The 21684-nt window shown below is 41.9% G+C and overlaps 2 protein-coding genes across 3 annotated transcripts in view; one reads left to right on the forward strand and one right to left on the reverse strand.

The window, feature by feature from the left end:
- The window catches only part of TP53BP2 (tumor protein p53 binding protein 2), a 65588-nt gene extending 57972 nt beyond the window's left edge, over positions 1-7616 (forward strand). For both annotated transcript variants that reach the window (XM_081857778.1, XM_081857779.1), the window contains exons 16-18: positions 445-611; positions 1848-2047; positions 6818-7616. In XM_081857778.1, the coding sequence (XP_081713904.1) occupies positions 445-611; positions 1848-2047; positions 6818-6859 (409 nt within the window). In that variant the 3' untranslated portion in view covers positions 6860-7616. The remainder of the gene's footprint in view (positions 1-444; positions 612-1847; positions 2048-6817) is intronic.
- Positions 7617-8279: 663 nt separating this feature from the next.
- Positions 8280-21684, reverse strand: part of CAPN2 (calpain 2) — a 34432-nt gene continuing 21027 nt past the window's right edge. Inside the window, exons 9-21 of the mRNA XM_081857801.1 lie at positions 21492-21652; positions 20130-20299; positions 19093-19104; positions 18254-18465; positions 16413-16449; positions 15473-15538; positions 15236-15293; positions 15051-15115; positions 13593-13661; positions 13109-13187; positions 12210-12326; positions 10817-10875; positions 8280-9498 (exon numbers count right to left, since the gene is read on the reverse strand). Of these exons, the coding sequence (XP_081713927.1) occupies positions 9475-9498; positions 10817-10875; positions 12210-12326; positions 13109-13187; positions 13593-13661; positions 15051-15115; positions 15236-15293; positions 15473-15538; positions 16413-16449; positions 18254-18465; positions 19093-19104; positions 20130-20299; positions 21492-21652 (1129 nt within the window). The 3' untranslated portion in view covers positions 8280-9474. The remainder of the gene's footprint in view (positions 9499-10816; positions 10876-12209; positions 12327-13108; positions 13188-13592; positions 13662-15050; positions 15116-15235; positions 15294-15472; positions 15539-16412; positions 16450-18253; positions 18466-19092; positions 19105-20129; positions 20300-21491; positions 21653-21684) is intronic.

The raw sequence follows: 21684 nt of genomic DNA on the forward strand, positions 1-21684 counted from the left end.
CTGATGGGAGTTGTAGTCCACAAACAGCTGGAGACCCAAGGTTGGGGAAACACTGAAGGGATGTTTGGGATTATAGATGGCAAAAGTGTCTCTTCAAGTTGAAATTGGATATTATAGAATGAATGCGTGAAAGTGGGTGCCTATTTTGGACATTCGAAGTAGTTGTTGGTAAGAGGAAGTGATGAAGCTTATTGGTGGAGGATCTGTATTGTGTGCTGAAGGTTCAAGGCTCAATCTCTTGCATCTCCAGGTAGGGCTGAGAGAGAGAGCCATATTTGAAGCCCTGGAGAGCCTCTGCCTGTCAACATATATAACACTGAGCTGTCCTAAGAATCAGGAATTTCTCCCCCGCCACCAAGCTTTAATTTCCCTATTTTTCACATTTTGATAGTCAAAGGCAGTCAGAACATTCTGTCACTTTTGCTTCCTCCTTGCAATCCCCAGGACCCCACTGCACTGTGCGGCATCTTGCAATAACGTCCAAGTGTGCAAATTCTTAGTGGAATCGGGTGCTGCTGTTTTTGCCACAACCTACAGTGACCTGCAGACTGCGGCAGACAAGTGTGAAGAAATGGAAGAAGGCTACACGCAGTGCTCCCAGTTTCTTTATGGTATGTACTAGTGTGGCGTTCCAGTTAAGACTGTTGGATTAGAACTGCGGAGACCAGGGTTCAAATCTATACTCAGCTGTGGAGTTGACTGGCTTAGGGAAGGTCAAGATAAACAGAGGGATCTTCCTACTGTTGGTGAAAGCACTCCAAAGTAGGTGCATGGCTTTTTTCTTTTTTCTTATGTAGAACGTTCCATAATACTGGACATCACAACAGAAAAGTCCTTTCTCCAGATTCCCACTAATCTGGAATTGCTTTTATGTGGTTTTCCTCCATGGGTTTAGAAGCCAAAGAATAAGGATTGCTTCTGTTCCAATTTGTGGATCCATCAAGCATGTCAAGTCCCTGGCCTCTAGTAATGTAGTTTACCAAATATAACCTTAGTTGGTTAAAAACAAAACAAAACATTATTTGGTCCTCTTTTGTTTTCTCATAACTTCTCCATGGACAACAATTATTGGTCTCTTCTTTATTTTTTTAAGGTTACTACGTTTACTTTGGACAGTTTTTGGACACAATTTTTTACTTTGTAGAAGCAATAGCAACACAGATGGTGTGCTAATTGTTGCTGTTTTAGGAAGTCTTTTCACATGCTTTCCAGATAGATTCCCCCCCCCTCCGCACTTCGTGTTTCTTTCTAGTTAGTGTATTGCTCCATTAATTGGTTGGGAACTCCCTACAGCCTTTTGGAAAAGCTCTATTAGGTTTACAACTAGCACAAAGATTAGAATGGTCTTACCTCTGTTTACAGTTAATGGAAAGACCACAGCAAACTGCAGTTCCCATTAAAAAAGGTACCCCTGCCCGTACGGGCCAGTCTTGACAGACTCTAGGGTTGTGCGCTCATCTCACTCTAGAGGCTGGGAGCCAGCGCTGTCCGCAGACACTTCCGGGTCACGTGGCCAGCGTGACGAAGCTGCTCTGGCGAACCGGCACCAGAGCAGCACACGGAAACGCCGTTTACCTTCCTGCTATAAAGCGTTACCTATTTATCTACTTGCACTTAAGGGTGCTTTCGAACTGCTAGGTGGGCAGGAGCTGGGACCGAACGACGGGAGCTCACCCCGCCGCGGGGATTCGAACCACCGACCATGCGATCGGCAAGTCCTAGGCGCTGAGGTTTTACCCACAGTGCCACCCGCGTCCCTATTGGACGCAGTTCCCATATTGGAGTATTAAAATGAAGAAATGTTTTGTTACGAATCAGTTGCTTAGTACTCTCTTTCTGCATTGCAGGAGTGCAAGAGAAAATGGGAATAATGAACAAAGGAGTTGTGTATGCTCTCTGGGATTATGAAGCTCAGAACGATGACGAACTGTCCATGAAAGGAGGAGACTGCATGATGGTTCTTCGCCGGGAAGATGAAGAAGAAATAGAGTGGTGGTGGGCACAGCTAAACGACAAAGAAGGATATGTGCCACGTAATTTACTTGGGGTAAGTAAAAATTAGCATCAGAACCATTGCAAAGCAATGTAACCATTACTTTGTAACCATTACTTGCACCATTTGGCTTTATAACTTGTCTGCCTCTGTTTGTATCCACATAATAACCCTGTGAAGTAGGTTAGGATGTATCCCATAATGGCAGCAACACACTTGAATTATGATCTTCCAAGCTTCAGGACTTCAATACTGATGGACTCTTGATATCTTTTCACTAGGGTGTTATAGGCTGAGGGTATACTTCTCAATCTTTTTGAGCAAATGTCTGTTTCTTCTTGTGGTGCAAAAGTGCTCTGTAATTAGCCAGTAAAAGAAACAGGGCTTTTGGAAGGCTTCCTAGTCATGTGATCTTACCTAGAAAGTTTCCTTCCTGCTTCTTCTGCTTAAATCTTGGAATGCTTGCAGATTGAGGAGAGTTTTGCTTGTGTGTTTATACAGGGTTTTTTGTTTCTTTAAAAAAGTGGCTTCCTTGTATTTTCTAATCATTTTGAGGCTAAGTAAGAGTTTCATAACAAGTTACAAGCCATTCTTTACAGGGAGAACTGTGTTTCGAGTTCTTTTCTTTTCTTCCCTTTTCTTTCTTTTCTTCAATTTGCTGCCCTTGCAGCAACGTGGCAAATCTCTTTGGACTATATTTTCCATTTATATCATTCTGTGCCTCCACAATACAGTAAAACAGTAGCAGATGGACTTTGGCATCACTTTATTTCTAAGTCCTCTCTTTGTTAATCTTTTTATACATGTCTAGTATCTCTGGTCTGGCAGATAATCCGCCAGTGCTGGTAGGGTCTTAACTTGTCTTGGTTTCAGCTGATTGGTATTTGATTCCTGGCGGTGCTACATCCTCAAAACAGATAATTCATGTGTTCACAAACCTGAACATTTTCAAAAGCCAGCTTTGAAGGATTGGAATCCTTGTTCTTTCAAAATCAGCTTTATAAACTGAATCTCTTCTCATCCTTGTATTTGTCAGAAATATTGCTCTGCTGGTGCTTATCTGTGCTTAAAATGACTTTCACCAAACGTATCTTTAGAACTCTTGAGAACAGTCTTCAAACACAATTTCCCCCCCTTCAAACAACTCTTTCCAATATTGTGCAGATAACATGTTAGTATTTTTATTAAATATTTTGACATTCTTGTTTTTCCAACCCATAGTCCTCCCTGGTTAAGCCTTTTGCCTCATTACTGATTGATAATTTAATAATTCAGTATGCCCTTTTCACATCAGACAGTGATCATCTACTTTTAGCGTTGACTGTCACATCAAGAGTTAGAAATTATCCTGTAATGCTGTTTTTTGAGGTTATTGCTAGATTAGGGAAGCAAACACTCCATAAAGCATCGTAATAATGAATTATGGCTGCTGGATGAAGGCCATTGAAGTAGGGGGTGTATTTATAGCAGTGTTGCCCCTGGGCAGAAGAGACCTGCTGCTCCCACCATTTTTTTCCATGCCAAGACAGGTGAGGGAGGAGGCTCAGGTGAGGGAAGGTTTGCTGCCTCCTGATTCTGTGACTGTCTCTTCAGTAGCTGCTGCCCAGGCATCTTGCTCACATCCAAGCCAGTCTACCAGCCACCCCTGCACTGCTGGTTGCAGCCTTTTTCTCTCCCCGGTTCAGGGCAAGGAAGGAGATCCTACCACCCTAGACTCTATCTATTCTAATGGTGGCAGTGGGGCGACTCAAAGTAAAATAAACCAAACATGGCAAGGAGACTGGAGCTCACATGTCAACCTGCCCAGACTGGAGCCCTGTTGCATGCTCATTGGCCAGAAAAACACCGCCAACCAGCCAATCGGATGGGGATTCTGCTCACCATCATCACCACCACCACCTCCTTCTCCCCATACAGTTTTATTCCCTTTTCTGTGCCAGTAAAAAAAGCAAAGTCCTCTTGCACCATCTGAAAGGAGGCTACTAATCCCCACAGTGCCCCAGAATGCTTGCTGCTGCCTGTCCCCATTGGCTGCCCTGGGGAGCTGCCCAGTTTGCCCTCCTGTTAATACATCTCTGCATAGCAGCACTGCTGTTTTTTGTGCTATAGCAATAGACCAAAACAAAGTAAGGCACAAGGAACCCCTGCAAAAAACCAAACAAGCTTTAAAATAAGAAATGGGTTATGCCCATTTTAATGCACTGTCTACTAAAGCAGTGGTTGACAGCTGAAAGTGGCCTGCAAATGAGTCTCTTGCTGTTGTATCAGTTTATGCTTCTAGAATGTTTGTCCAGGGCTAAAAGTCTCAAAATACTTCGCTTAAGCTCTCTGCAGATAAGTGGAAGTGTCAGGCTGTACCAATCGTGTGTTTTTTTAAAATGAGCACGCTGCCGCTAAGTTTTCGGGTCTTACAGTTAGCACGTGATCTGCTCTTAGAGGGCTTGCCAGCCAAGCTACTTGTCCATCACAGCATTAAGGTGTGGGATTTTGCTCTGAGATCACAATACATTTGCTACTCCCAGCCCAACTGTGTAACATTTTGGTTCCTGCCGTAGAGCTCCAAGATACTAAACTAGTTTGGTATTTGAATGTCCGCTTTGCTTTAGTGCTTCCACTCACTGTTGAGCATTCTTAGTGAAATGCTCTAGCCATTTTCATGAAATGGTTGATATTCTTGAGATGTTGAGTGACATTCACTTCAAGATACTTAGCCAACAGGAGGATAGCAGTTTTATTGTATCTTCTTGGGATTTCTCATAACTACTTTCCCATTTGATGCTGATACGCATTTCCGGAGTCCAGGTAAGCATGCCCTACAATCAGAGCAACTTAATAGAAATGCCTGGAAATGCCCTTCTCTGCAAATGGAGGGTAAAAGGTAATTGCAGCTAATTGGTTTTGCCTGTGGCGTTTCTCCTGTGATTTCAGCAGACCTCAGCTCCTGAGGAAGAAACTTTTTTTCTGCATGGAGAATATGCGGGAAGCAAAGGAGATGTGGTTTCTTAAATTTCCCTTTGGGCTTGTGTCAAAGACATCAGCTTTCACCTTTTACAAAAACCTGTCACAAGGCAAAAACATACTCCAGACTCCCAGATTCTCTGCAGATGAAGTGCTTAGCTCCTAAGGCAACCCAAAATTGTGCACTTCTGAGTGTGGTCAAGGAGTCTGTCCCATGTACCAAGGACCAAAACAGGGGGGTAAGCAGCCAATTTTGGGCAGTATCTAACTTACACATCCTGTCAGCACAAGGATTTGCGCTTCTGCAATGTACCCTTCCCCTCTGTTTTAGGGGTTTCTCCAACTGTACGGAGCAGATTTGGGGCGGCATGCATGTGGGAAATTTGGCTGTACAAATGTAAATCTGTGTGCTGATGGGACATGTTATTTGGATACTGTTCATTGTTGTTAGTATGGACTGTTCAACCCCACTTGGATCAGTTGGCTCCAAGGTGGTCCAAATGAAATAAAAGGGACTGTGTGCAAGAGAACTTGATGTACAGTGGTACCTCGGACTAAGTACTTAATTTGTTCCGGAGGTCCATTCTTAACCTGAAACTGTTCTTAACCTGAAGCACCACTTTAGCTAATGGGGCCTCCTGCTGCCGCCGTGCCGTCGGAGCACGACTTCTGTTCTCATCCTGAAGCAAAGTTCTTAACCCGAGGTAATATTTCTGGGTTAGCAGAGTCTGTAACCTGAAGCGTATGCAACCCGAGGTACCACTGTATAACTATTTATTGCATCATCAGTACTCATAGTGCTTTGCAGAGTACAAGAAGGCAGATCTCTGCCCAGAGCACAGGGTCAAGAAGAAGAAGAGTGCATAAGCAAGAAAAGGGTATGCAGTTTCCCACTAGCAGAGCACCTCTTGCCTTGAGGTGGTTTAATAAAGAATTTTTTCAAGGGAAGGGCAAGCCCTGCTATGTAAAGAGGCTGGTCAGATCAAGGCATGACACATGGCAAACTAACACCCACTTCCCTGCAAAGAATAAGAAAGTGGGCAAAGACCAAGGTGGCCGTGGGAGAATGCATGTTGCCTCCCCTTGTACCTGCCACCCTGTTCCATTCAGAGCAGTTTCAAAAGTCAGTACGGCAACTTTTTTGGTATGCAGCCCTGCAGCAAAGAGGATTTCCCTCTCCCTCCTCCTGTGGAGGAATATAAATAGCCAGGAGTGCTGCCAAGCCCAGCTGCCTCCTTCTTTTCTCTGTCACTAAAGAAGGTGGTTGAGAGGTAGCAGGTCTAAGATGTAGACATGGTTGCCAAGGGCTGCCCAAAAAGGCCTCATGGGCCACATGCAGCCCTTGAGTTGTGTGTTGGGCCACCCTGATATGAAGCATTGCTTCTGCTATTCATACCCACTTGGCTGCGGCTAGCAATTGATGCAGGCCTGTAGGATGTGAAGGTTCCCTGGAGTTGGCAGCAATTTTAAAAAAGTGAATTGGTAGATCAGTAGGAATTGCTATGGCGACGTATGTGTTTTTACAAAATATAAATTGCACAGTAAAATAGGCACAGATCCTGCTGATCTATTCCTTTTCATACAGGTAACTCACGAGTTAACGTGCATTTAACTTGTATGCATTCATCTTTATATGCTTGGCAATGAGAAATAAAAAGGGGCTGGGAAGTGTTTGTGGCGGGAAAGACTTTGGCAATCCCACCCACCATTGAGCTCCATGTGTTTTGACTCTATGTGATGTTGGCTTTATGCGCTATCCCTGGAATGTAACCCCAGCATAAGTTGAGAGTCACCTGTATCCAGGATTTGTTAAGCACGTCTTACGTACCTTGAATTGCTTATTTTATTCTCTTTCTCCCTCCCCAGCTCTACCCAAGGATTAAGCCAAGGCAAAGAAGCTTGGCGTGAAAATATTTTGAACCGATTTTATGAAGTACCAGCCGCAGGACGAGTTTATCCTTCTTACGGAAGAGAATGCATTCTTTGTGGGTTTGCACCAATCTTGGGAGACATTTCTATTTACAGTGCGATATGAAAGCAATACTGAGTGTGCTTTGAAAACAGATGAAGGATAGAGTGCATTCACAAGCGGCGGAAGACATTCCCCAATCTGGAATGTGACTTTCAAGCAAATGGATTTAGCTCCATTTAGGTAAACTAAGCCCTATTGGTCAGTCGCTGCCCTTTTTGCCTCTGCAGGTGGCTCCCCCCCCCCTAATGCTAATGTACCAGCAAGAACCAATCATTGCTCATCTAGACAGTTGTTCTCTTGCTCCTCTGGTTCCCTTCTCTAAAAAAGGGCCCAGTGCAAGTTAACCAAGCTTTTCGTACAGAAACAAATAATGAACATTCTGCTTACGGAATGTATTTTAGTAGCCGAGTTAATGGTGTGAAAATGACATAATGCATCTTAATAAATAAGGAACCTAAATTCAGTTTTGAGCAATAACTTTCAAGGGCAGTAGCATTTTAGGATTTCCAAAGTATTTGAAATGTGTTATACTGCAAGTAATGTAGTTTCTATAGTGTTTTTTAAAAATAAATCTTGTCTGTGTTTTGTAACTTGAGCGTTCGATATAGAAAACCTGTGTACTCTACATCTCACAAATTTTGTTATAACTATCTTTTTATTCTTAACTGTGATTAAATTTTTGCTTCAGAAATACCAATTTGTCTGGTGTCAGCTTTCAACACTCGGCTTCACAAGGCTTCTGTCATTGAGTTGCCCTCCATGTGCTGACAGGGGCACATGAAAGAGAGACTACAGTTCGTGACTCCTTTATATAGTCAGCATTCTGTGGTTATTAGGTTTGGAAGATGTTCTCTCTGACCTGCAATTTCTATAAATTGCACTGCGCCTCGTATCTAAGCCATGTTGGTTTATCCCAAATTGATTAGTTTACACTGCTAACATTGAGATTTTTAAAAATACGTTTACAAAGAAAACCCCTTGTATCAAAATTGTTTACTTGTATTGGCAATAACCTGCCTGCTTGAATGATGATCTTCCAAGCTTCAGGACTCGATAACTACAATATTGATGGCCTCTTGATATTCACTAGGGTGTTATATAGGCTGTGAGGGTATTGTGCTGACTCCTCAGTCTTGTTTAGCAAACTTCTACTTCTTCTTGGTGTTCAAAAGTGCTCAGTTAATTACCCAGTAAAAGAAACCAGGTTTTTGGAAGGCTTCCTAGTCATATGATCTTACCCAGAAAGTTTTCTTCCTGCTGCTTCTGCTTAAATCTTGGCATGCCTGCAGATTGAGGAGAGATCTGCTGTGCGTGTACATTGCATTTTTAAAGTGAGTTTCTCTTCTGGAGCACAAATTACTTTAGAAATTATTTGATTTACAAATTGGAAAACCAAAAACGTTCTTGCATGTCTTTTCAAAACTGATTGTGGCGTGTTAACAATTTTGTTAGCGGAACAACACATTGGATTAACAGCAAATTGAACAGGTCAGCTGCCCTCTGTAAATCCATACCTTGGATATGGCCTTTGCCTTGGTATGTGATGTGTGAACCCTCTAGCATTTGTAAGAACGCTATCAAATCTTGAAAATATCATGTGCCATACTTTTCTGAAATGGCTCATTTATCACTGTCTACACATTACAGCAGTAGACACCTTGATGCTATGTAATCCTAAGGAATTTACACAATTCTCAGCAGTTTAAATGTTGCTAGTGGACTTTATAATTACCTTTTAAAATTCCTATGTATTAGGGGAATGTAAGCATCTTTCAGTCAATAGTTCATTTAGTTGTAGTATGCATAAGGGAAGCATACATTTTATTATGATGATTTTCTGAATGGCTGCTGATATGGATCCAACTGGTAGCAAATTTGCTCATGGTGATCAAGTGCAGACTTCTTGATTTCATTAAAGCTATGAAGATGTCCTGCTGATCAAACCAAGAATATTGTTACTTCACTTAAGAACCATCATTCCACATTTTCTTTTTTAAAAAAGTTTGGGATTTAAATATCATCTGGTGAAAACTAAAGGTTGGTATAATGCATGTAATATTTGGCACGAAACTGATTTTAGTTGATTAGTTCAAGTAGCATTCTTAAATACTGTACTTGGGCTTGGAAAGTGAAGTTGATGGTGTAAGTTTATTGCTCAGCATCTTGAGGATGCATCTTCAGATGTTTAGGTTCTTATAATTCTGAATAATTGTAGGCTGAATGACGAATGCTCCATGTTGCCATTTAAAAGAAGACCGCTACTCATCAGCTTTCATTTAAAACTAACTTCTTGAAATTAGCAAACTTAAGCAAATTAGCTCAAGCAAATAAAATAGAATTACATAAAAAGTTAAAAGCTTGTATACAGAAGCTACCAAGGTAAGTAACTTCCACGGTGTGCTCATTTTGCTTTTTCAGTATTCTTCTCTTGCTTAGCAGCTTCATTCATAAATATAAGATATGCAATAGCTTTTTTCTTTTAGCGCTCCATTTTGGTCTTGGATTGATGTTCACGTTCCTAGGAGAATCTTCAGCTGAGCCTCATGGCTTCTCATATGATAGTAAAACACACCCACTATGGGACAGAAAGAAAAACATGTTACAAACAAGTGTCCCTCCGCCCTCTTGGAATATATTCCGTGAAGCTAGACCAAATTTAGTATGTGTTTCGTAAAAGGAAGTTATCTATCCGCAAAAAGCACTTGAGGCTAAAGAGGAAGTGAAATTCACTCTATAGAAGAAGTTGTTGGCAGCTTCGCTTCTGAGAATGAAAGAATGAAAGAAAAGAATGAACACTAATCCCTCTTGGTGTTTTATTCCTATGTAATGAGGACTGCTAACTTTACAATATATCAGATGACACTGGCTGTGGTGTTATCCTGCCAAAAGGCTACATGTTGCTCAGTTCACACACAGTTTTGGAATTGTTAGCCTGCTCCCAGATATAGTGGATAATGAAAAATATATCAGGAGTAGGAAATGTACTACTGCACCCCTAAAATGATTAATAAATGAGCTGCAAATCTGCCAGCATATGAGAGACTTCTGCCATTTGGTTGCTTGTTCAGACACAGAGAAAGCTTTAAATTTGGCTTGGGCAGCTCTGCAATGGACTCAGTAATTTTATGTATCTGGTCCATGTATGTTCACATGCTGCTTCCATATGATCAAAGGGAAAACGCAAGATGGAGAACGTTTGCATGTAAGCTATATACTGCTGTTTCTGCCTGTGTGAGTCGGCTGAAATCCCGGATTGTTTTTCCCTTGGTGCATCTGCAGAAGTACAAACAGGAAGCGCTTGTAAAAGCCAGTTCACGTGCTTTTGTCTTCAGAGATGCAGGGGCACCATTTTTCATCTGCCACATTATATGTTTCAGGAGGAAGTACATATAAAGCAGCAGTACACAAATTCCACCAGTGTACTTATTCTACATACATCTGACCAAGGGTGATGGTGTGTTAGTGCCTCATACATCACTTCAAACCTGCAAGGGTGTTCTGTATGCAAAACGAGGTTGAAGGAGTGTGTACCCTGGCCCAAGGCTCATTGGTGCCTGTTCATGCCCCTGATTATATTGAACCAGCAGTTCAATAGTTGCAGGAAAATCTTAAACCTTGTGCAAAATCTACTGCCCTGTGCTTTTGAGAACACAAACATCACTTTCTTTCCAAGTGATCATTAGCTCTGGGTGAAAATGTGTTCCTCTCTGCTGGATGTTCCTGGAAATTTGGTAAAAAAGAAAGAAAAAGTATCTAGTGTCTAGCCTGTATGCCAAATACTGTACATATCTAGATTGCAAATTGCAAACAAAAACTTTGCAGTTCTTCCTCTGAAGTGACTCTAGCCTCTGCTAGAATTGTGCTTTTGGATCTTGATAGGAGGGATAACTTACAGTGACAAGATTCATCTGTATCGTTCCTGTTTTCTCAGTATCCAGTTTCTTAAATATCTCTGCATAGAGAGGAGAGAGAAAGAAGAGCAGAGTATTAATAACAAAGTGGAGGCTTCCCGGAAAAGACAAAGCAGCAGTGAAAGGTTTCAGCATGAGAAATAAGGGTGAAAGCTGCAAGTTCATCATCATCATCATCATCATCATCATCATCATAAAGACTTAAATTATTTCATACTAAAAAGCATTCATTGTCAAAGGATCACAATATATACTTGAAGGCTGACTACTGTAGCTTTGCATTTTTCTTTTTTTTAATGAAGAGCCATATGGTTTTTAGTGAAGGATTTGATTATTATTTTTTTGCTTTTCTTGTTCCTACCATTGGCATATGGATTATTTCATCTTGAACTCGTTCTCACACCTTAAGATGCAGTTAAATTGTCTGAGCAGTCCATTCATCTGGCTTCCCTGCAGTGAGAAGGGTAATGATGGTCCCTCCCTTCCTGCTTGTGCCTCTGCACTACAGCAAACAACTGGGAACATAATTTGGCCATGTGGAAGAAGACCACCTTCTTTCCACGCCAACAGCCCCCCTCCCAAAAGCCAGCCATGTGGCTGGAAGAAGCTGCAGTGTGGCCTCCTCCCATGTGGGCCCATATCATCTGTCATTACTGAAGCCATGCTGGGCAAGCATTTATTCTATATATTTTTTCATTGCTAATGTTTTTGTTAAATCACTTTGAGACGTTTCATAGGAAGTGACTCATAATGGAAGAAAATAAAATAAGTGCCTTGTGTGCTGCCAAAAATACATTCAGAAGGTGACTAATTTAGCTTTTCCTGCAGGGGAGTGTTGTAATGGCAGACATTACAACAGCATCATAGAGCTGCCAGCACAGGTGAGGTGTTTTGTTTTGTTTTGTTTGGGCAGCCACTGCTTTGCCAATGGTATTTGAACTACACCTTCAACCTGCATGTATAAGTTGATATGGGAAGAGCTCAATCTTGCACTAGGACTGTGAAAAAAATGTCTAAGCTGCTTGACATGGACTCTGCACTGAATGAAATTGCAGCCAACCTGATGTGTGCTACTATATGTAACGTACAAAAACCTTATTGCACCCATAAGAAGCATTATGCCATCAGGCATAGATTATTATTAAACACGTACAGCGCTATACAGATATTTAAAGATAGAACTGTCCACAGGCTCAAAGTGAATAGACTACAGCGAAGGAAGAAGAAACCACAGGAACTTGCTGTGTAGAAACACAGGACAACCCCCCCCCCGAACCTCTGGAAATACAGTAAGTTTTTTTAAAAAAAAATCCATAACATGGTTTTAGGATGGAGATCTTAATATAAATGGATGCTGCGGCTGTGAGATACTCACTGAACAAAGTTTCCAGTCGAATCAGGCATCGAACGAAATTGTCGAAATCGATTATCAGCTGCTCATCAGCAAAACGAGCCACAATGACTTGGTGCAATTGGCAATCCAGCTTAAAACCTACAGCACAAGGAAGCAGAATCTCATTGGCACAGGTGCATTCTCGGGTAGTGTGACCAAACACATGGTAGGGGTTGCCAACCATTTTGTATTTTAGAAAACCCTGATCAAATAAGCATAAGGTTTGTGCACTGGAAGCTACATATCTTAGCTGGTTCTTGTTGGTTTTTAAATTGGCTATGCTGTCTCCAGGATGATGAGCAGAAATGTGTGCCTGCTCCCTGAATAAGGCCAATTTTCTGTTAATAAGCCTATCACTGTATAAAGCCCAAGCTGCCTTTGTTTGAGATGACTGTACAAGAAGGAAAACATGACTCATGATTTGTTAGCCTGCCTCTTATACAAACAAGCAAGCAGGCACACCCCAGCAGAAATGGTTTGGTTTCTTTCATGTGACAATAATAGCATTTTAGCACACCGTGTGTCCCTCTATGCACAGGTTGCAAGAAAAAAGAAATTGGATAAAATTGCTAGAAATTGGTGATTCGGAGCTTTAATCTGAACTCAAGCTGGATTTGAGTTTGTTGGAATCTCTGCTAACTTCTCTCTCTTACATAAGGATGTCGGCAAACTGGATTTTAAAAGGGCAATATCGAGCTGTCAGAGATGCGCAAGGGAAACCGTTTCAATTCTCAGGAACTTGGCAACGTCTTTGAAGATTTTTCTATTACGGTTACATGTTTGGTATTATCTTAGTCATACTGTTGCTTAATGTAAGTTTGTTATGGCCTTTGGATAGAACAATAAACTTATGAACTTTACTGTAACTGTATAAGAGCTACCTGCTGCTTCTAAGGCTTTCCGCATCTCATAGGAGTTCATGGTTCCAGAGCGATCAACATCCATGTCCCTATAAATTTTCTGCAGAACACAAAACCCAGAGTTAGAGGCCTGACAGCACTTCAAAGCAGAGCAATCTTTCTACAAAACAATCTCTGTGCTTCGCAATGATGCCATAAAATGCTCCTTCCATTGCTTTAATCTATTTCCATTTTTGCGGGCGTTTTTCTGGGATGAATTTAAAGAGCTATGCCTGTCTTTCTTAAAGTTACTCTTGCGCTCCATAAACGTGACCTAATAATAGTGTCATAACTGAGCACTGCTACTGCTAATGGTGCATTTATACACCCTGATCGCAGTAACCACTACAAGGCCACTGTTCATACATATCTGCGCTAACAGGTCCCACTTCCAGAGTCTTAGATGCCAAAGTATGTTTTAGGTAACAAGTCTCCCACACGTCTTCATTTAAAGATGTCTTCTTACCTGGTATTTCTGAATCTTTGTCCAAAGTACATTAAATTCCTTCAGTCCCAGCTTACCGCTACCATCAGTCTGTTTTTAGTTAGGGATATTTTGATTTCACAAAGCAAACCTAATTACTCCCCCCCCTTTTTTTTTAAACAGTGGTTATTTTTGAAAATCAGAGTAGATAACAATGCCAGTCCCATTCTAGATTCCTTTTCCTATGTACTGGTAAACTCCCTGATGTATTTTTACATGTTTAAAAAGCAACCAGCATCAAAACTTGATTAGAACTCCAAATTTCCTGACACCTACCAGATTATCAGGCGTGTTGTGAATACCCAGGTTGCCTCCATGGCAGAGAGTGTTTATGATCGGCTTCAGCTGGTGAGTCAACGGTGCAGTTTCCTGGACAAGGATAGCTTTGCCACTGTGACTCACAGGTGGGTAACCTCATGCTTATAAAATACTGCAATGTGCTCTGTGTGGGGCTTCCCTTATAGCTGGTTCAGAGGCTGCAGCTGGAGCAGAATGCCATGGGCACAGTAGTGTCCCTTAGTTGGTACATACCACACCAGTACTGAGGGACCTGTACTGGCTGCTTATTAGTTACTGAGCCAGTTTTAAGGCATTCTAGCTTTCATATGAAGCCCTAAGCTACTCTGGGCTCAGGTTGCCCAGCGAGGACATTGGCCTCAACAAATGGAACTCTTGCCACAGTATGATTATTGACTTATGGTGATATGGCAGTGGGCTTTTTCACTAGCAGCACCAGTGACATGGAACGCATTCCCTGTTGAAATGTAAGAGGCTCTTTTGTATTGGCATCCTGCCTTTGAAGGTGTGTACATTTACAGAGGGACATCTCTGTCATTATTTCTCAACCAGAGTCTCCTGCTTTTATCACTTTATTGTTTTAATGGCACTGTCTTATTGTGTATAAGGCTATTTATATTTTAACAGTTTGTATATCTTTTGTTATATATACATACATATAGAAAGAAAGAACCTATTTTGGCATGTAGCAGTATATAAATTAATAACTGATTATGACACTATGTATACGGACTACTTCATATCAACGCGACACCTAGGTCAATATTGTCTCTTCTGACCAGCAGTGCATCTTCAAGGTATCAGCTGAAGGTATTATGTTAACTCTGGTACAAGTGTATTGCCTGCATGCAAAACTCGTGTCCCAGCACTGATCCATATAAAGCCCCTTCAGATATTAGATATCTGCTAAAATGCTGCAGTTGTGAATGAATCAGATTCTCTCCCCTCCCCTAATAAAGCATTTCCGATTCTCTCCCTTAGGTGGGTGGGAACATGTATCTCATAACTACAAGGTGTTTCATCAAATCAAAGGGAATGTTGACAAAGTATGTCACAGTTAGGTCTTAAAAAACCAAAAACCACTCCCTTCCCTTTTATGTTGGCCCTGTAAGCAGAAAGCCTGTAGTTTTGGAAGAAGGATACATCTAATAGATCAACCATTATTTTGCATGTTTCAATGCTGAAGCCATCTGATTTAATATCTTGGCCTGCAAAGAAAAACAACACACTTATTACACACAAACAATGTACTCTTTCTGTTTTCAGCATTCACGTTTGATTTTGTGGGGAACTGTGGATGTTCACAGGACTGCGAGAGAAGAACTTACGTTTTGCCATGACTTTTTTCAGAATGTTGCACAATTCAAAAGCGGAGATCTCAGCATCCTGTGGGCAATGAAGGAACAACCACAATGGCTTACTTTAAATGATCACCTCTACTTTCACTGTGAATCAGCATGTTTTCCCAGATCTAGTTCTGCATTTTTGAATTCTGGCTCTTGGAGATGGTACATTTTGTAAAAAAGCCACGGGCCCCCAACCTGATGGAAAACTAAGCTACTCACCTCTCCAGCTAATTGCCTAAATAGTTTCTTAAAACTGGGTTCAATTTCATCTTCTGTGAGTTCTTTCTAGAAAAATGAATGGCAGGGGAAACATCAGCAGAGGTCTCTGACCCAGTAACCGTCAAATATTTAAGCAAACAGATTCCTCTTCTAGGGCTATATTAAATATATACATAGATATGTGTATATATACATATCCTTTTGCTAGGGCAACGAATTAAAATTTAATTTTCACTCTCAATGACTGGTTCGAATTCTGTTCAGATTGAATAATGCATAAACCCTCCAGAGAATCTCAGGTTGCTTTTTTTCATACCGCAGCGTTAAAGATGACAAACTGTTCAAGATAAGAAACCCATTTTACTATTTGCAATGAAGTACAGAAAAGCATATCAAATCCAATGTCAGAAATGTGTGCATAGAGGGCAATGTTCCAGTATGGTTTTTTTTAAAAAAGATGTTGTTAACATTTTAACCTCAGTACTGAAAAATAAAAGTATAAGAATGAAGCCCTAATTGTGATAAAATGTACGGACAGCCTCAATAATGGAGGGAGAGGACCAAAGCTGTTGGTACATTAAACCTGTGAATCAGGACTGGCAACACAGTGTGTATCTCTCTGTGTAGGCAGGATTAACCCTTTCTCCCAGCTCTGCTGTTCTAGCCAAAAACAGACATTGCACCCCACCGGCAACCCTGCAGACCTGGGTTTCTTTGTAAGTTAGCAAGCTCCAAAATTCAGGGCCCTCAACAGCAACAACTGTCTTCTATGAGTCAATAGGTTAATGATGGCATAATCACTCCTAAAAGCTTTGTGCATCTTCTACAATCACTCAGAAAGCCCCCCCCCCAGCAACCCTGGAAAGCAAGCGCATGTTCTCTCTTTTGCCTGTAGCACTTTGCCGGCAGCAAAAACAAGTTTTCATATTAGGCAGCATACCTCTTCAATATTGGCTTCAATTTCATCATCAACAACTCTAAAAATGAGCAGAGGAATGGCTGTTAGTTTTATTTCATGCAAGCAGACTTAGATTGACATTTGAACTTCTAAAGAAGGGTTGGGGGGAATCTAGGAGTTGGAATTCAGCAACATCCAGAGACCCATAGTTTTCCTACCCTATTCTAAAGGTTCCCTGGGTATTTAATATTTGGAAAAGTTTCTCTATGTAGCTGCTACAGGTTTTGTAACATTCAGGTATACCCAAATGAAGCAGATCATTGGAAACTTAGGGGTCACTTTTTGTGCACATTACACAGAATTAATTTTTTTGAGTGAGGGCCTAAGGCAGAGGCAAGGAATCTGTGGCCCACCAGAGATTTGCTGAACTACAACTCCCATCATTCCTCACCACTGGCTATGCTGGCTGGGGCTGATGGGAGTTTGAGGCCAACAACATCTGGGAAGGCCTCATCCCTGGCCTAGGTGGGCAGTAGGTATTTTACCTTCAACTTCACTGAGTAGCATTTTAAGTGAAATCATTTACAATGTGCACACCTCTTCTCGGCACTCACAGCGATGGGAAGGGGAAGGGGAAAGCGAATGGGGTGATGGAGGGTTGTGAAGGCAACAACACGCACCAAACTTTCCATGAGTTCCTGATGCATTGAAGTAGGCCCAAGAGGCAAGAAAAACAACTTGAGAGTTACCCACAGACTAAATGCATATAACACAGCCACTCTTATGACTTGTCTGGACAGATGTTTGAAAAAACCCTAAGACTACTTACATTATACTGAAAGACAAAAGGATGGATGTAGCACCAAAATCTTATGCTGTGCAACTATGATAAAACATGGTTTTAAGGTTCTTTCACATATGCCTGTGGATTTGTAGCCCTCTGTTCCCAGAAACATGGTCTGATGAAAGAGAGGGCGTACTAGGGAGCTTACTCCAAATCACACACTCACACGGTGGGTGCAAGTTCTGCCTCTCTCTGTTTAACATTATTCAGGAGTAATTATATACCACTCAAAATAATTATGGGTGGTTTATAGAAAACCCTCACTAATTTCCTGTAATGGCAGATAAAAAATTAGGATGTCTCAATAGTCCTTGAAACCTGACTGGTTAGGCCACATGGAACGAAGGATTAAGTATACCTTACTAGGTTGGAACGCGGGTGGCACTGTGGGTTAAACCACACAGCCTAAACCACACTGCCGATCAGAAGGTCGGCAGTTCTAATCCCTGCAATGGGGTGAGCTCCCATTGCTCAGTCCCTGCTCCTGCCAACCTAGCAGTTCGAAAGCACATCAAAGCGCAAGTAGATAAATAGGTACCGGCGGGAAGGTAAACCGCATTTCTGTGCGCTGCTCTGGTTCGCCAGAAGCGGCTTAGTCATGCTGGCCACATGACCCGGAAGCTGTACGCCAGCTCCCTCAGCCAATAAAGTGAGATGAGCGCCGCAACTCCAGAGTCGGTCACGACTGGACCTAATGGTGAGGGGTCCCTTTACATTACTAGGTTGTTCAAGTCCTTTGGTCCAGCCTTTCCCAATCTGCTGCTCTCCAGATGTTGTCGGACTACAACTCCCATTAACCATTGGCCATGCTGGCTGGGATTGACTGGCGTTGTAGTCCGAAACACCTGGGGAGTACCAATCTGGGGGGAAAACACCATCACACAACAGCCCTCTTTCCTTTTCACCAGATAGACTGTCTAATTGAATGGGATGCACAACATGATCCTGAAGCAATATGGTTCCTCCAGTGCTTTGAGATTCATAAAACCATTCAAGATAGGGAGAAACAAAGAAAAATAGAGTAGAGGCAGTGACATACTGTGAATCTGCATTCTTTTCTGAGAAGACTCGGAGGCAGAAATCCCCGTTCTTGTTGGGTTCAAAAGTGGATGGCACAATGATGTACTCTCCTGGGGGAAGCTTGAACCGATTTAACACCTCTCGGAGGTTGATGAATGTGTTTGATCGTTCTCTCGCTCGGTTCGTTAGAAAGTAGTTTTTGCTCAGGTGGACATTTGTTTGGCTGGAAGACTTCATTGGAGAAAACAAAAAAAGCAACAGTATTATTCCAGTTCAGAATGTAACTGAAGAAGGGCCATGAGGACACTACACAGTTCTAAACAGCTGAGTTAATGATTACAAATATAAGAATGTTACATGGGAAGAGAAATACATTGAAGCATAGAAAATGAGTTCTATTGGCTTGAAAAGAACCTTCAGCTCAGCCAGAAAGAGGTGTCCATCAGAACACCTGCCACAGATCAAAAGCCATGTGGGTGGAGCAGGGATGGTAGTGGGCGGGGTAAATTGAGAGCAAACCATACAACTGGAACCAGACATCAGAATTGAGATAAAGTTGAGATGAGGTATCACAGAAGGATTAAAAGGTGCTGGAGGAAAATTTGCATTTTAAGGGCTTTAGAGTCCAGGGAAAGAAAAGCAGACCTTTGGCAAATAAAGTCAACACATGGCTGTAAAATTCTATGTGCTTACATGGCCCATGGTGAAAGACAAAACTTGCATGTTAAACAACATACATTTCTGGAAGTTTAAACATCTGGTTTAAAATAGTTCTTTAAATGCTGATTGGAAGTTCCCCATCCTCAGGACATTCTTAGACCAGGAACACACGTTCCATTGCACAGAAGTTGCACATACCTGTGGAGGTACCTGTGGGAAAGCAAGAAGAAAAAAAAGGTGTAGATTAAATCAACAACACTCAACAATGCTTCATTTGCCACTTCTGCACAACTCCTTTAACTGGGAAAATCTTTGCCTGCTCTTGCCCTTGTAAATGTTGCAAGTATGTATTATTCTAGAATCTAGATCAGCCTTTCCCAACATCTGTACCCTCCAGATGTTTTGGGCTCCAACTCCCATCATCCCTGACCAGTGACTATGCAACAGGCGCTGATGAGAGAGTTTTAGTCCAAAACATCTGGAAGGTAACAGGTTGGAGAATGCTGGCCCAGGTATTATCATTCAACAAGACAACCCATTTTTCTATTAAAACAAAATAAAAAAATTCCTTCCAGTAGCACCTTAAAGACCAACTGAGTTAGTTCTAGGTATGAGCTTTCGTGTGCATGCACACTTCTTCAGATACACAGTGTGTATCTGAAGAAGTGTGCATGCACACGAAAGCTCATACCTAGAACTAACTCAGTTGGTCTTTAAGGTGCTACTGGAAGGAATTTTTTTATTTTGTTTTGACCATGGCAGACCAACACGGCTACCTATCTGTAACATTTTTCTATTAGTAGTCTTCAACATCTATGACCTTCCTAAAGGGCTGCAGTAGACCAGATAATGTTCGTCTGTTTTTGACTTTGGGGCTGATTCATGCATGAATGTTAATCGCTTGATGCCCTTCTGCCACAGGTGTGATCCATCTCCACCGAAAAAGCATTTCGAATCGGATGGTGTTCATGTTTTAGCTGCCATGTCTATGATGGCTAATGCAGAAATGCAAAGTGTCACTTGATGCTACACACAAATAAGTGACGAAAGTGCATTTGGTGAACCATTTTTTAATGGTAAAGGGAGATTTGTGTTTTGTCAATAAGCCACCATCAATCTATGGATTATGCAACCCATGCACTATGCATTTCTGAACATATCAGCTTTGACCCTGAAAAGTAAGGACTCCCTCTCAGTTTGCAAAGAAGAAAGGAAAGCGGCAACAAGCAGCTTGCCTCATAGATGGCAAATCCAATGGTGTGCATATCCTCCCCCATCTTCCGCTGCTTCCGACGGTGTTTCTGAATCAGGCCGACAAGGAAGGTGCAGCCTCTCTCAGGGTCATCGGGATCTTCATCTTCTTGCTCAAGTTTGATCAAATATTGCGGATTCATCCAGAATGTATCTGATGAAAGAAGGGAGGTTACTTGAAACCATATTCAGCTTACAGCGACTCAGCTTGTGCTGATGGCACAAAGCCGTCTTCCTGGTTTGGGAAGATACAGCCCCTTCCACTTCAGATTTCCACGCTCATTTTAAGGATGTTAAACATGTAGTTCTTTAAAGAAGCTTCAGAATTATTTTCACATGGGGTGCAGCTGCTTGTAGCTCCTTTTTTGAATCTCTGCATTCCAGTAAAGGTCAGGTTCCAGAATCGGTGGACCATTTTTGACAGTATGTGACAGGCCTATTTTCCCACAAAGGTCAGTGGTATCAAAACTCCTGGTAGTTGATATTGCAGACTGAATGGGAGGCATTGTGCAGAGACCTCACTTACTTTGGCCAAACAGACTTTGACTAAACTGAAGAGGATGTTTTGCAAAGTAAAGCTTGTAGATTCACAGACTTTGTAGGCCTTTCTAGGTGATTTTTGAAAAAATTACCATGCCATGCAGCTTTCATATAAATTTTCTTTCGAATAGGATCTTAAACATTGAGATCCAGGATTATTCCCTCTCCCCCAATCAAGCTGTTTTCACCATGCCAACTCACTATGCTCAATAAATCTGCCTTCTACCTCTGCAACCTCCGCTGCTCTCTGGGGAAACAAAGCTTTCTGTTTTCCTTCATGACTCCTCAAAACACAGATTCCATTTTCCACTGCCTCCCCTCTGCTGTTTATAGAGCAGTTGCTGTGGCTTGGGTGTGCTGCTCATCCCTGGGCCAAGACCAAGTTGAAATCCAGACACATATAAAAACTGTTCTGAAAATGCTTCTTAAAAACAGAATGAATTCTCCATAAGGCTCACCATTGCCATCTAGTGTCACATTGTACATTGCACTTAAAACACACTTAAAACGTTTTATTTGCAGCTGTATAGCTGAGTCCCAAGAGGGCAGTGGTGATGGTGGGGGTTCAGAAGCTTTGTGGGTACCCGAGTGAACATGTGCCTAAACCCTGAAGTCTTGGTGTAGAAGGGCTCTATATAATTTTGTTTGGATGTTGTTAGGAAATTCCAGAAAAAAACTACAATCGGTGTGGACTACAACGCCCATCAGCCCCGACTACTGGCTGTGCTGGTTGTGAGTGATAGGAACTGGAATACAGCATCTGGATGGCACCAGGCTGGCTACTTCTATGCCAAAGAGCGACTTACCAGGGTAATTTCTGCATCCGCCAGCGGTGGATCCTCTCCTCCAGTTCCCATCCAACAAATTCAGGCTCCACTTCTTGAACTTGTCACTGGCCAGTGTATCTGGAGTCAAGTTGCAGATCTCAAGGCGGGAGTAATGCCTCAGGAAATCACTAAACGACATCCTATCGGATAGTGGCAGGGAAAAAAAAACAAC

Source organism: Podarcis erhardii, assembly GCF_964252035.2.
Source record: "Podarcis erhardii genome assembly, chromosome: 3".
Taxonomy (NCBI): Eukaryota; Metazoa; Chordata; class Lepidosauria; order Squamata; family Lacertidae; genus Podarcis; species Podarcis erhardii.